This window comes from Natator depressus, chromosome 7, assembly GCF_965152275.1.
Source record: "Natator depressus isolate rNatDep1 chromosome 7, rNatDep2.hap1, whole genome shotgun sequence".
NCBI lineage: Eukaryota > Metazoa > Chordata > Testudines > Cheloniidae > Natator > Natator depressus.
The window spans coordinates 94,053,424-94,069,607 of NC_134240.1; the positions used below are offsets into that span (position 1 = coordinate 94,053,424).

General features: G+C 42.7%; 1 protein-coding gene across 1 annotated transcript in view; it reads left to right on the top strand.

Moving 5' to 3' along the window:
- The window catches only part of DNTT (DNA nucleotidylexotransferase), a 212,136-nt gene that overhangs the window by 113,019 nt on the left and 82,933 nt on the right, over nt 1-16,184 (top strand). The window contains exons 6-9 of the mRNA XM_074959644.1: nt 221-391; nt 1,855-1,926; nt 12,246-12,369; nt 15,421-15,553. Coding sequence (XP_074815745.1) covers nt 221-391; nt 1,855-1,926; nt 12,246-12,369; nt 15,421-15,553 — 500 coding nt within the window. The remainder of the gene's footprint in view (nt 1-220; nt 392-1,854; nt 1,927-12,245; nt 12,370-15,420; nt 15,554-16,184) is intronic.

Consider the following 16,184-nt stretch of genomic DNA (forward strand, 5'->3'; position numbering starts at 1 on the left):
TACAAAATTGCCATTTTCATGAAGTGTTTTTGATTTTGGCAGAACTGCACATTCCAACAGAAAATGGTTCTTTCAAAACGTTTCCAACCAGCTTTACTGTTTCTGTTCCAAAGAAGAAAGAAATAATCTGTGAATCAGTTTGCAAACTCTAAGCTTTCTAAGGGGCATATAGAATATTTCAGCTTTTATTAATTTGGTTGTTTTTTGTTTTTTACCCCAGGATGCTTTTGAGATACTGGCTGAAAATTACGAGTTCAGAGAAAATGAAGTACCTTGCCTTGCATTTATGAGAGCAGCCTCTGTGCTGAAATTCCTTCCATTTACTGTAGTCAGAATGGAAGATCTAAAAGGACTGCCCTGCATGGAAGGTGAAATCAGAAATGTCATTGAGGTAATGATACAGTGAATTCCCTGCTAGATGTTTCTTTTACAGCTCTAATTTTTTTAGGGGCCAAAGGGGGTCAAGATGTTTGTTAGTGGGGATAACTCTAATACAGGAGAAACAAAGTTATGTTATATTCGTTACAGTGTGTACCCATTGTTTCACGTTCTCTGTGTATATAAAATCTCCCCACTGTATTTTCCACTGCATGCATCCTATGAAGTGAGCTGTAGCTCACGAAAGCTTATGCTCAAATAAATTTGTTAGTCTCTGAGGTGCCACAAATACTCCTTTTCTTTCAGTGACTTCTGTGTATCTTTTATAATGATCTGACTTTTTGTGCATTCCTTAAATTTACAATAAACATGACCTGTCATAGAACCATTCCTAATGAATTAAGGCAATTCAAGAATAAATAATGAGATACCATGTATAGTGTGTTGCTTTAAAATACATTCTCTCATTTAAATGACTTAATACCTCTTCATATATGACTTGTTCTGCACAGTACTTGGCAACATCATTTTGTTAGTTTAATGCTTTATTGAAAATATTGTTTTGGCAAAACCTGTACATGTTTTAGTAATTTAGGCACAGATTCACAGAAGTACTTTGGTGCCTAAATCCCACTGATACCTAAATACTTTTGTGAATCTGGGCCTCAGTGTTAATTTCTTCCTCTCTCCTACTTACAGAAGAGCCTTTCATCCAGGTGAGGGGCAAACTCCACATTCTTGTTGGAGCCTTGCGAATCTCCTACATTTTTCATGGCTTTAGTTTTTGGCCCTTTCAGGACCCCATGTCTCAGCCACTATTATTTCAGGAGACAATAGAGCAGAATGCTGTAGTTATCCAGAGAGGTCACTGCTGAACGTTGTGATTCACTCTGTTTCCCTTTTCCCCTTTCCTTCATGGGGTGAGAATATTGCCGCTACAATGCTCTTAGTCTCTGCTGGCCTGGGGACTGGGAATTCAATTCAGATCTCCAGCACAATGGAATGAAGCTTTTTTTTTTTTTTTTACACTGAGAAAAAAAAATATATATATATATCTATTGCCACAGTGCTTCTGGGTTTGTTTGTAATAAACTATCAATGCTGAAAATATGATTTTCAGAACAGCTCAATAAAAAGGAGTACTTGTGGCACCTAAGAGACTAACCAATTTATTTGAGCATAAACTTTTGTGCATGTGAAATAATTGCAATCTGATAGACAATTGGGGAATAACTTGATGCCCAATTGCGAATAATGTGGAGTATTTTTTGTGGACCAAATCTTTACTCCATTCTTGAGTTAATGGAAGTTTTGCTTAAGTAAGGATTGCAGGATTTGGTCCTTTAGGAATAAAACAAGGGTGCTCTCTCTCTCTCTCTCGTGCTCGCTCTCTCTGCTGATAAGAGTTCCCACTGGACTATTATATTACAGTTAAATAATTTCAGAGTAAAAAGTAACCTATTACTGTATGTACAGGAGATTATTGAAGAAGGAGAGAGTTCTAGAGCTAAAGACATGTTAACTGATGAACGATACCAATCATTTAAAGTAAGTATATTTTAGTCTTAGTTTTGTTGTAGTTGCTTAAAAGTGTGTGATCACTTTTTTCATGAGGTCTTGGGTTCTCATTTACTATGTCTAAGTATTTAGTTAGACTTTATTATAAAGGAGCACTAGAAGTACTGAATTTTGTTTAATTCAGTGAAAGAGCAGCACTTAAAAATAGAGACTGATAGAGTAAGAGAATAATTTTGAATCAGTTACCCTTCATCTTCTAATTAATGTGATGCAATGTAATTTACTATTGAACTTCAATTAAAGGGTAATTTTCTCCCCAAAATTGATGTAATATACCCCCCTTTTTGCCTTAGGCTTAACCCAATGTATTTTTAGTTCATTAGTCATGGTTATGGCACAGCACAGCCTTATTCTGATCTTATAAAAATGTCAAGTTGAGGGTGATGACTAAGATCTATCTTTCATTCTGCTGAAACATGCCTCACAGGGAGAGGAGGCACGGGTGGAGAGAAGGCTTTGTTAGCAGGCTACTTCTAGATTCAGAAGTACATGACCATTCAGCTTGAATAAAAAGTAGATCAGAATCAGATGAGGTAGAAGAACAGTTCCCATTTAGTGAACTTTCAGTACATTCTCCACCAGAGAGGCTCTCTATTTCAGTATTTTATCTCTGAGAAAATTTTAATTTGATGGGTGTGTCTTTCCACGCATAGCACCCTTTGGTATCATATAGTATAAACAAGGGGTAGAGTGTTTTTTTGCTAACACCCACCTTAGCTTGTTGCTAAAAACATTGTTCTAGTTAAGGTGATGATATAAGGACACAGGTGAAGAAGATAAGCTGTCTGGGGCCAATACTGGTCACATAGGTTATGTCTACACTGCAATTAGACACCGACAGCTGGCCCATGCCAGCTGACTCAGGCTTGCAAGGCTCAGGTTGCGGGGCTGTTTAATTGTGGTTTAGATGTTTGGAATTGGGCTGCAACTCAAGCCATGGGAACCTCCCATCTCACAGGGTCCTAGAGTTTGGGCTCCAGCCCAAGCCCAACTGTCTACACCACAATTTAACAGTCCCGTAGCCTGAGTTCTCTGAGCCGGAGTCAGATGGCCCGGGCCAGCTGCAGTGTAGACATACCCTTAATATACTGAATAAAGATCTTATTGCATTTGTCCAGAAAAGGGTGGAGAGAATGATTAAAGTCTCATTTGAGGAGAGATTGAAAAGAGTGATTCTTTAACTTGGCTATGTCTGCACTACTCCACTGTAGTTTGAACTACAGCAGTGTACACTAAATTGCTGCACTGTGACTCGCCAGTGTGGGTGCTGAGGGTGCGAACTAAAAAGTTCCCAGTTTGTGTTAATGTAGTCCTGTCTGAAGGACTATGACCAGTGAGAGAGTGAGCTGCTGTGCAAGCTTCCCAGCCTGCACTGCTCTGCCAATGTACCTCAATCCTGCCCTGCAACCCCACTATAACTGTAATGCTGGCCCTCTCGTGCACACAGACTATCATTCTGAATGATTCCAACCTGTGTGGTAGTTTTGTGATGCATGCACACGTCCACTGAGAAGTAGGATAAGACTACAAAACTCCTGGCCAAAATTTGTGTGACTGAAGCCTGTATTTTAAGTGAGGTCTGCAGAGGTGAATACTAGTGCACACTAAGCCAACAGGCTACCTATCGTGCTATGGGTTTTTTAATTACTAACAAACTAAGCAATATATAAATATGATTTTTTTTTAGTTACCAAATTGCAACAACGTTATATGGTTATTCTTTGAGCAACTCAGACTGTACAGCACGTGTTTAGCTGTACACAATATGAACGACAATGCATTTTATTGACATTAATTCTTGTCAATACTGAAATAAACTGTGGTACAGTGGGAGTAAATGTACAATGACTTTTACCAACAGAAGCTCAGTACTGACCAGATATACAATAGTGAAAATGGAATATTTATAACCCAAGAGACCCTTAGGCAGTGAACTTCATGGCTCTAACTTCAGTGAATGCTAAAGAACTGCAGTTTGTAGAGAATAAAAGTTAATTTTGTTTTCCTTCACTGACAATAGAGTCCATTTACTACTGATCTCTAACCATTGCTAAGCATTAATAAAGTTTCTTTGAATCATTCTATAACCAGTAACAGACTCTTTTGAAAATGCAGCACTAGCAAAAATGTTAAAAGATAAGAATCTAAATGATTTTTTAAAATGAGATTGAAAATGTAATCATATTCCCTTACAAACACCCATGTTCCAAACAAAGAATAGGTAATCTTATCCATTATATACAACATGTAGGGTAATTCCTATTTAAAATTATCCAGTTTTCCATCCTTCCCTTTTCTTTATCTTAATTACTTCCAAAGAATTAATCTCATTAGAAAAAAACACCAGATAAAATTAGCATGGTCTGAATTCAAAGGTTGTAGATTCAATGGAAAGAGAAAATTGTGCAGTCATCAAATCTATGAATGTGCAATGAAATCGCTCAGAGATACAATATTGACAAAGTGAGGATGAAGAACATATTCTTTGGGAAAAACATGGAGGTTTTCTCTCCACTTTCATATCACAATCCATCTGAGAGATTGAGCGACTGAATATTGCTTATATTTTAGACATTTTGCTCTACATTCTTTTCTTGAAACAAAATTGATGTACAAAATTACTTAGCAATGGATGGAAGTGAAACATACTAAAATTCCTTGCCTTATTTATAGATTTACAGGCCTTACTCAGGAATGGCTGATACAAATCTTGATGTTGTAAGTGGCACAACAAAGTCATAAGACATGTTTCTCTTGTGCATCTTACTGTTATGTATAAATGTAGGTTTCTTTGAGCATCTTGATATAACTGTCTGGTTTGTAGTAAAAGAGTATATTGGCTTAAACTGGGAGCAGAAAACAAAGGGTTAAATGGCAGAATTAGCATAAATAGACAAACCGAGAACACTGATTTATAAATGGAAAATATTCAGCATGTACCTTGAAAAATCAGATACTCTAGTTGGACCTACAAGCTGGTCTAACTTGTTTTTGTAGTTCTGCCTTGATGATCTCAATTGACATTGACCACACTGAGTAATATTTGAAGTAGCCATAATGTGTTTGTATTTCATAATACATTTAACATTACATAAATTTCTTTTGTCTTTGTTTACATTCATATTGTGTTTTTAATCATATGGATTTAATATTCCTGTAATAGCATGGCCCAGAGGATTCCCAAAAATGTACTTCCCAAAAGTGAATAATTTCTGGCATAATGGCAGCAACTTTATTTAATAACCAACCAACCAACAAGAATATAAGCAAATGGAGGAGGGGAACGAACATCACACTTTGATGCAAAGGCTGCTATAGCACTCAACCTGACCTTGAGCAACCCTTTGTCCTGACTAGTAGATCCCAGGGTATGTCTACACTACGGAATAAGGTCGAATTTATAGAAGTCGGTTTTTTAGAAATCGGTTTTATATATTCGAGTGTGTGTGTCCCCACAGAAAATGCTCTAAGTGCATTAAGTGCATTAACTCGGCGGAGTGCTTCCACAGTACCGAGGCTAGCGTCGACTTCCGGAGCGTTGCACTGTGGGTAGCTATCCCACAGTTCCCGCAGTCTCCGCTGCCCATTGGAATTCTGGGTTGAGATCCCAATGCCTGATGGAGCTAAAACATTGTCACGGGTGGTTCTGGGTACATATCGTCAGGCCCCCCTTCCCTCCCTCCCTCCGTGAAAGCAAGGGCAGACAATTGTTTCGCGCCTTTTTTCCTGAGTTACCTGTGCAGACGCCATACCACCGCAAGCATGGAGCCCGCTCAGGTAACCGTCACAGTATGTCTCCTGGGTGCTGGCAGACGTGGTACGGCATTGCTACACAGCAGCAGCAACCCATTGCCTTCTGGCAGCAGACGGTACAGTACGACTGGTAGCCGTCCTCGTCATGTCTGAGGTGCTCCTGGCCACGTCGGCTGGGAGCGCCTGGGCAGACATGGGCGCAGGGACTAAATTTGGAGTGACTTGACCAGGTCATTCTCTTTAGTCCTGCAGTCAGTCCTATTGAACTGTCTTATGGTGAGCGGGCAGGCGATACGGATTGCTAGCAGTCCTACTGCACCGTCTTCTGCCGAGCAGCCATGAGATGTGGATGGCATGCAGTCCTTCTGCACCGTCTGCTGCCAGCCAAAGATGTAAAAGATAGATGGAGTGGATCAAAACAAGAAATAGACCAGATTTGTTTTGTAGTCATTTGCCTCCTCCCCCATCTAGGGGACTCATTCTCTAGGTCACACTGCAGTCACTCACAGAGAAGGTGCAGCGAGGTAAATCTAGCCATGTATCAATCAGAGGCCAGGCTAACCTCCTTGTTCCAATAAGAACAATAACTTAGGTGCACCATTTCTTATTGGAACCCTCCGTGAAGTCATGCCTGAAATAGTCCTTGATGCAAAGCCATCCGCTTTGTTGATTTTAGCTCCCTGAAGCCAACCCTGTAAGCCGTGTCGTCAATCGCCCCTCCCTCCGTCAGAGCAACAGCAGACAATCATTCCGCGCCTTTTTTCTGTGCGGACGCCATACCAAGCATGGAGGCCGCTCAGCTCACTTTGGCAATTAGGAGCACATTAAACACCACACGCATTATCCAGCAGTATATGCAGCACCAGAACCTGGCAAAGCGATACCGGGCGAGGAGGCGACGTCAGCGCGGTCACGTGAGTGATCAGGACATGGACACAGATTTCTCTGAAAGCATGGGCCCTGCCAATGCATGCATCATGGTGCTAATGGGGCAGGTTCATGCTGTGGAACGCCGATTCTGGGCTCGGGAAACAAGCACAGACTGGTGGGACCGCATAGTGTTGCAGGTCTGGGACGATTCCCAGTGGCTGCGAAACTTTCGCATGCGTAAGGGCACTTTCATGGAACTTTGTGACTCGCTTTCCCCTGCCCTGAAGCGCATGAATACCAAGATGAGAGCAGCCCTCACAGTTGAGAAGCGAGTGGCGATAGCCCTGTGGAAGCTTGCAATGCCAGACAGCTACCGGTCAGTTGGGAATCAATTTGGAGTGGGCAAATCTACTGTTGGGGCTGCTGTGATGCAAGTAGTCCACGCAATCAAAGATCTGCTGATATCAAGGGTAGTGACCCTAGGAAATGTGCAGGTCATAGTGGATGGCTTTGCTGCAATGGGATTCCCTAACTGTGGTGGGGCCATAGACGGAATCCATATCCCTATCTTGGCACCGGAGCACCAAGCCGCCGAGTACATAAACCACAAGGGGTACTTTTCAATAGTGCTGCAAGCTCTGGTGGATCACAAGGGACGTTTCACCAACATCAACGTGGGATGGCCGGGAAAGGTACATGACGCTCGCATCTTCAGGAACTCTGGTCTGTTTCAAAAGCTGCAAGAAGGGACTTTATTCCCAGACCAGAAAATAACTGTTGGGGATGTTGAAATGCCTATAGTTATCCTTGGGGACCCAGCCTACCCCTTAATGCCCTGGCTCATGAAGCCATACACAGGCAGCCTGGACAGTAGTCAGGAGCTGTTCAGCTACAGGCTGAGCAAGTGCAGAATGGTGGTAGAATGTGCATTTGGACGTTTAAAGGCGCGCTGGCGCAGTTTACTGACTCGCTTAGACCTCAGCGAAACCAATATTCCCACTGTTATTACTGCTTGCTGTGTGCTCCACAATATCTGTGAGAGTAAGGGGGAGACGTTTATGGCGGGGTGGGAGGTTGAGGCAAATCGCCTGGCTGCTGGTTACGCGCAGCCAGACACCAGGGCGGTTAGAAGAGCACAGGAGGGCGCGGTACGCATCAGAGAAGCTTTGAAAACCAGTTTCATGACTGGCCAGGCTACGGTGTGAAAGTTCTCTTTGTTTCTCCTTGATGAAACCCCCCGCCCCTTGGTTCACTCTACTTCCCTGTAAGCTAACCACCCTCCCCTCCTCCCTTTGATCACCTCTTGCAGAGGCAATAAAGTCATTGTTGCTTCACATTCATGCATTCTTTATTCATTCATCACACAAATAGGGGGATGACTACCAAGGTAGCCCAGGAGGGGTGGTGGAGGAGGGAAGGAAAATGCCACACAGCACTTTAAAAGTTTACAACTTTAAAATTTATTGAATGACAGCCTTCTTTTTTTTGGGCAATCCTCTGTGGCGGAGTGGCTGGTTGGCCGGTGGCCCCCCCACCGCGTTCTTGGGCGTCTGGTTGTGGAGGCTATGGAACTTGGGGAGGAGGGCGGTTGGTTACACAGGGGCTGTAGTGGCAGTCTGTGCTCCAGCTGCCTTTGCTGCAGCTCAACCATACACTGGAGCATACTGGTTTGATCCTCCAGCAGTCTCAGCACTGAATCCTGCCTCCTCTCATCACGCTGCCGCCACCTTTCAGCTTCAGCCCTCTCTTCAGCCCGCCACTTACTCTCTTCAGCCCGCCACCTCTCCTCCCGGTTATTTTGTGCTTTCCTGCACTCTGACATTATTTGCCTCCACGCATTCGTCTGTGCTCTGTGAGTGTGGGAGGACAGCATGAGCTCAGAGAACATTTCATCTCGAGTGCGTTTTTTTTTCTTTCTAATCTTCACTAGCCTCTGGGAAGGAGAAGATCCTGTGATCATTGAAAGACATGCAGCTGGTGGAGAAAAACAAAGGGACAGCGGTATTTAAAAAGACACATTTTATAAAACAGTGGCTACACTCTTTCAGGGTAAACCTTGCTGTTAACATTACATACATAGCACATGTGCTTTTGTTACAAGGTCGCATTTTGCCTCCCCCCACTGCGTGGCTACCCCCTCAACCCTCCCCCCTCCCTGTGGCTAACAGCGGGGAACATTTCTGTTCAGCCGCAGGCAAACAGCCCAGCAGGAATGGGCCCCTCTGAGTGTCCCCTGAAGAAAAGCACCCTATTTCAACCAGGTGACCATGGATTATATCTCACTCTCCTGAGGATAACACAGAGAGATAAAGAACGGATGTTGTTTGAACGCCAGCAAACATACACTGCAATGCTTTGTTGTACAATGATTCCCGAGTACGTGTTACTGGCCTGGAGTGGTAAAGTGTCCTACCATGAAGGACGCAATAAGTCTGCCCTCCCCAGAAACCTTTTGCAAAGGCTTTGGGAGTATATCCAGGAGAGCCGCGAATGCCAGGGCAAAGTAATCCTTTCACATGCTTGCTTTTAAACCATGTATAGTATTTTAAAAGGTACACTCACCGGAGGTCCCTTCTCCACCTGCTGGGTCCAGGAGGCAGCCTTGGGTGGGTTCGGGGGGTACTGGTTCCAGGTCCAGGGTGAGAAACAGTTCCTGGCTGTCGGGAAAACCGGTTTCTCCGCTTGCTTGCTGTGAGCTATCTACAACCTCATCATCATCATTATCATCTTCGTCCCCAAAACCTGCTTTTGTGATTCTGGGACTCCATCATGGTCACCTCTGCTGATGAGCTCTGCATGGTCACCTGCAGCTTGCCACGCTGGCCAAACAGGAAATGAGATTCAAAAGTTCGCGGTTCTTTTCCTGTCTACCTGGCCAGTGCATCTGAGTTGAGAGTGCTGTCCAGAGCGGTCAAAATGGAGCACTCTGGGATAGCTCCCGGAGGCCAATACTGTCAAATTGTGTCCACAGTACCCCAAATTCGAGCCGGCAAGGCCGATTTAAGCGCTAATCCTCTTGTCAGGGGTGGAGTAAGGAAATCGATTTTAAGAGCCCTTTAAGTCGAAATAAAGGGCTTCATCGTGTGGACGGGTGCAGGTTTACATCTATTTAATGCTGCTAAATTCGACCTAAAGTCCTAGTGTAGACCAGGGCCGAAAGTCAAAACTGTCAGAGAAAGAATCCCGGTCTGGACAAATAGCTTGCACTAAACTATACTTCACCCTTGTAGAGAGGGATAGAGCCACCACTGAAACAGACTCCAGTCCATCATTTCTGGTTAATCTTATGGTCCTAGCTACATATTGAATACCACCATTCTGGGAGATACGTAAAACCCTCCCCTATCTACCATCTCAGCTCAAACCACCAAATCTCTTTTCCTGCAAAGATTTTGTCTGCTCCCAAAGGTGTGACAGGATGTAGTGTAATGTGGGGGTACATGGATGTGAATGGAAAAAATAATACGATGGTTAAACAATGTAAGAACATTATGTGCTTATCAATTACAGTATACAAAGGTTAAAGATCATCCACTTGCCCGAACCCCCCACTCCCGCTACAGGAGAGTGATTGGGATGAAAGGCCTTTCTGTAGCAGCAGGAGAACCTCAATGACCCTTTGCTTCTCCCTCAGTTCAGCCTAAAGGGGAGGAGAGTCAGTCTCCTCCTTCCTGGCTAAAAAGAAAAAGCTGCTTAGAGCTGGAGGAGCACCCAATGGCAGATCCTGAATCAAAGCTGGGCTAAGATTGTTCAGGAGGGGTAAGAAACACCTGGCATAAATCCAGGGGACCAACCCCATCAAGCCTTTTCCAGATGATCACTGTCCTTTGTCTGCATGAAGGGTAAGGGGATTAAGGGGTAGGGGGACAGCTCAGCTGAGTTAGATACAATATGAGATGCAGCTTGACTTGGTAGATAGCACATTCTGGCATTTTTAGTAGAAGAAATATTTGTCAGTGCTGGGATGACTCATGTGAGGGCTGCAGGACTGGCACTGTATTTGCAATGGGCAAAGCAAAAATAAATTTGCCTCTTCATTTGTGTTTGAGTCCCTTCTTAGACAGCTGTAGCTCACGAAAGCTTATGCTCAAATAAATTGGTTAGTCTCTAAGGTGCCACAAGTACTCCTTTTCTTTTTGCGAATACAGACTAACACGGCTGTTACTCTGAAACCTGTTCTTAGACAGTGTTCAGCATCAAGTGCAAATTCTTATGTTTCTGTAGGACACCTTTTCAGATATAGATAACTGCTCTATGTACTTACCCTCTGTATCCACAGTTCTGTCTTGTGGGCATTGAGATCAATTTCCATCAACTTAGTCCTTACAGAGCCAAAATGTTCTCACTGACCCCATCTCCTGGGAGTGCAGTGGCACCAAAATCAGGAGATGTACACGCAGCAGCTTGTAGTTCAGAAACAGTAAAATCAGGACGTCACTAGGCCCTGGTCTACACTAGGACTTTAGGTCGAATTTAGCAGCGTTAAATCGATGTAAACCTGCACCCGTCCACACGATGAAGCCCTTTTTTCGACTTAAAGGGCTCTTAAAATCGATTTCCTTACTCCACCCCTGACAAGTGGATTAGCGCTTAAATCGGCCTTGCCGGGTCGAATTTGGGGTACTGTGGACACAATTCGACGGTATTGGCCTCCGGGAGCTATCCCAGAGTGCTCTACTGTGACCGCTCTGGACAGCACTCTCAACTCAGATGCACTGGCCAGGTAGACAGGAAAAGAACCGAGAACTTTTGAATCTCATTTCCGGAGACTGCGGGAACTGCGGGATAGCTACCCACAGTGCAACACTCTGGAAGTCGACGCTTGCCTCGGTACTGTGGAAGCACTCTGCCGAGTTAATGCACTTAGAGCATTTTCTGTGGGGACACACACACTCGAATATATAAAACTGATTTCTAAAAAAAGACTTCTATAAATTCGACCTAATTTCGTAGTGTAGACATACCCTCTAATCAGAAAAGGAGTACTTGTGGCACCTTAGAGACTAACCAATTTATTTGAGCATAAGCTTTCGTGAGCTACAGCTCACTTCATCGGATGCTGTAGCTCACGAAAGCTTATGCTCAAATAAATTGGTTAGTCTCTAAGGTGCCACAAGTACTCCTTTTCTTTTTGCGAATACAGACTAACACGGCTGTTACTCTGAAACCTCTAAACAGACAATGTGGAAGCAGTTCTTCTCCTTTATGCTAGGAAGTCAATGGAGTGCCGGCTTGGAAGAGGTTTTTTTGTTGTTGTTTTTTTTAAATTGATATATAAGGTTACTGTTTATTACTTAATGTATCACTTTGAATAGTGAAAAAAGAGTAAGTATAATTGCTTAGTACTACTGAAAATCCTACATATTTAGCTAAATCATGCCAAGATGCTGCTGTATTTTTTTTAGATTTCATGTTAACGAAAACTGTTCACGTATCATAACCATTTGGTTGCATAGGGTAATTGTGAGGAAAAAGAAAAGAAAAGAGGAAGCTACACTCATACAACAAATCCAGCAAGGATGAATATTGCCCTATGTTTTAGTTGTACACACAAATTTGTTGGTTTTTTACTTTGTTAACCCATTGTTCCTTTTGAAAGCAGCACTGTGTTGTCTCAGCAGATGTCTGCAGTTACACTAAAATGTATATTGTTCTGTTTACTTTAGCTGTTTACTTCTGTCTTTGGAGTGGGATTGAAGACATCAGAAAAATGGTACAGAATGGGTTTTCGGACGCTGGAAGAAGTAAAAGCTGACAAGACCCTGAAGCTATCAAGGATGCAGAAAGCAGGTAAAACCCCCACTAAAAGATTGGTGTTTACGTACTTTAATGCCTTTAAAACAGCATGAATTAGAGTAGGCTATAGCAGTGGTTCTTAACCTTCAAGACTACAGGAGTATGATTTGTCTTGTGTATCCCAAGTTGTTGGTGCTCTATAAAAGTCTGCCAGAAGTGAAGCACAGCCTTAGGAAGGATGGCTGTGATCACCCTGTCTCAGGCCAGGAGCTTGAGTCCAGGACTGAAGGCAAGGAAGAGTCCTAAGGGAAAAAGACTCAGAGAGGTCCAGGATCTACAGTGGGAAGAAGTGAAGGGCTGAAGTTAGCCTGGTACAATCAAAACACAACTCCAGGAAAGGAGGGCTGTGGAACCCTGCCCCACAGGAAAAGAAGTTTGAGCCCAGGATTGGCATTTGGGAAAATATGGTAGAAAGGACTTTCTAGATCAGGCCAGGCTGATACATAGGAAGAGGCACTGGGAAGGAAAAAGAGTGAATTTGAGTTATGGTACACATAGCCCAGTTGTTCAGAGTTCCCAGGGTTGGGAACCCTTAGCTGAAGTTGCATGTGGGTTTCCCCCACCCATGTAACCAACCTAGTAAAGCGTACAGCAACCTCTGCTGTTAATGGGGAGGAAGAAAAGACTGACTGGAGCCAAGGGATGGTTGGAAACTGAGCCCAGGAAAAGAAGGGTCAAGACTTTGTGCAACAGGACAAATGCTTATAGGAAGGGCTGTGCATCATTTTTTATACCTGGGGCAGAGTGCTGAATCTTTTCAGAAACCAATCTCTGCTGAAGGCTGAGAGATCCATCATGGATGAGGGGAAACTGAGGCAGGGTGACCGCAGCTTCCTGGTGCACCACAAGGGGGCATGCTCTGTGATTGCTACATGATCCATACACCAATACCCCTTTTCTTAATGCACACAGGTGTGTCATTTTTTCCCCAGACTATATTAATCTGCCTCCCATTCTCATTCTGTTTGTGGGTCTGTGTTCTTGGAGTCAGTGGCAATTTCAATACCTCTGACTTTGAGTTATTTAAGTTTTCTAACTAAAATAGAAAATGTTTTTAGTATGTCTGTTCCTTATAGACTACAACTAAACTTTATTTGGATTGTAAGTTTGCTAAGTAACTTTAAGGGAACTTCCTCATTGGAACGTTGTTGCAAACTCAGTCAAGCCAATTTTAACACTGTTTATTTGTTTCTGCAGAAAAGCTCCTCAATTCCCATTGAAATGGAAAAATTTAGACCCAGCTGTATTTATGCCAGAGGTGTAGCCTCTGGGATTTTAAAATAAATTTTGGTTTGGTTTTAAAATACACTATATATTCCAGTCATCAACACCTCTGAAGCCAGCTCTCCTTTAGCTTGAGTGGCAGAGACCTGAGCTTTGGTTGCTCTAGGTCCTGGGTTGACTCCTCGTCACTGATTGTGATATTGGCTCCAGTTCATGATACACGGTAACAATTTTTAAGAAAGCCAAACTATGTTCTCCTTTAAAACTGGTTGCTGAAATGCTCTGACTGGAGAATGCAGGATGCTTTAAAATTCTTCTTATAAACACAACCAAAACTTTTTTTTCTGAACTGGCATACATTTATCTGGATACACTCTTTTTTTCCAATTCCAAGTGACATGAGGAGCTTTCTCCACACACACACACCCTTTTATCTCAAGTGGTAAAAGCCTCTGCTTTCACTTCCAAAGGTCCCAGGTTTGGTCACCTCGTGGATTTGTGCATTAGGGAACTTTCAGTTTGTGCCGGGGGTGGGGGGATCCACACAGACTGTTAGTGCACAACATGGTATTGTGTGCTAGAAGTTACACCCTAGCTGGTGCTCACTAATGTACTATTTAGACAAACCCCAACATGCACAATATGGTGACCCTCACATGCATGTGCCCTGTGCTGGGTGTACTACTTCTATCATTCTTTAAAGCTCACCTATTTTCAGACACGCTAATGCTATTGATTATTTTAATGTGATTTAAATGTCATTGTTAATATAGTCATTACTACAATAAAGGATGAATGGATCAAAAGGTCTTATCCCTGTCCAAATTATGTCCAGACATGAGTGGCCCCCACCACCAGGGCTCCAGTCCAGTCCTCTCCTTTCCCAAGCCTCTAAAACACGATGGGTGAAGTCACTCAATGGGAGTTCTCCCATTTTCTTTCACTGGGGCCAGGATTTCACAAGTAGCAAATCTTAACTTTCACTAACACCAGAGGCTGCTGTAGGCTTTGTAGAAGTTGATCAACTCTCAACCCCTTATAATGCTGAAAGCCTTAGATCAGCCCAACTTACAGAACCCTTGAAGACACCTGATCTCTAATATCAACCATTCCTAACTACCACTTCTTTTGTGACCTAAAAAAAACAATCCAGCCTCTCCTCATGTCCCAATGACACTTTTCTCCTAGCTCCCAAGACCACCCAGAACCTTTTCTGTTCTTGCTGGTGCTTATCTCCTAACCACCCTTGCTAGTCTCCATCCACCCGCCTGGTGCTCAGCAATGGAACTTCTTTGGTGAAGCCAGAGAGTCATTCCCCATCAAGAACCTGGAGCTTCTAAGGAAATCTGCTAGTGATGTTTTTCCTTTGGGGAAAGTTAATAGAGTCAATAAATCTATCAGTAAGTTCTCCCTGGTTTGTTCTTGTAAAAAGTAGAAATTTCTTGAGCTGACTCTGAAGAGGTAGAGCCATATTTGGAAGTAATGTTGAACTAAAACATGCTGCTCATAGATTATAAGGCCAGAAAGCACCATTATGATTAGTCTGAATTCCTTGTATAACACAGACCGTGACATTTTACCCAGTACTTCCTACATCAGGCTCATAACTTCTGGTTGAAGTAAAACGTATCTTTTAGAAAGCCGTCCAGTCTTAATTGGGGTCAGCTTAGGAATCCCATGCCTTTCATGCAACTTGAGTGTTTTTGACTTGCTGCTGAACAGTTTATTATCTGCCTTATCTTTAGCTTGCTTAATTATATGTATATTTTAATATTTCATTCAGATCAATGCTTTTTTTAACTCATGTAAAATTACTTTTAGGGTTTCTCTACCACGAAGACCTCGTTAGCAATGTATTTAAGGCAGAAGCAGATGCAGTAAGCTTGATTGTTAAAGATGCTGTACGGACATTTTTACCAGATGCTTTAGTGACCACAACTGGTGGTTTCAGAAGGTAAATGGAATAAATAATTTGGGACTTCCTGTCCTCCCCCCATACATACACAAAATGCTGATTTCTGAGCTGTAGAGAGCAAGCAAAGAAAATAAATGGGAGCGTATGAAAGTTCGTTTCTAATAGTTAATAGTGTAAAAAATCTACATGGACAAATCCTAGGAAGCAAGACTTTTTTGATCACATTTCCAAGGGTTTCGATTCTGAAAAGTACAGATTCTTGGTTTATCATTATAAAAATCTATTAGCTTACAAACAAACCACATACAAAAAGATGAAGTGATATGTTTGTATTGCACATTATGGTATCACATAGGATTTTCCATGCTTTTTATTGTTGAAACTAAATTCCCATACCAGAAAATGGTACAATAATAGAAGTTTTACGCTTTAAAAAGGCCTTTAATGTGTGATTGAAGGCAATGAGTTTTCCTTGTTGATACTCATTCTTATAAACTTGGTTGGGGAGAAGAAAAGGTGGGAAGAAAGAGCCCAGTATCTGCAGAGGTAGACATGGTGTGCTTGTTGACCTGAGAGAACAGTAATTTTTGGGTAGCTAGGTGATCTTGGAATTTCCTACCTGTCTGGCTATTTTCCTCTAAGCTTTTGAATGTAGGGAAAACATATGTGA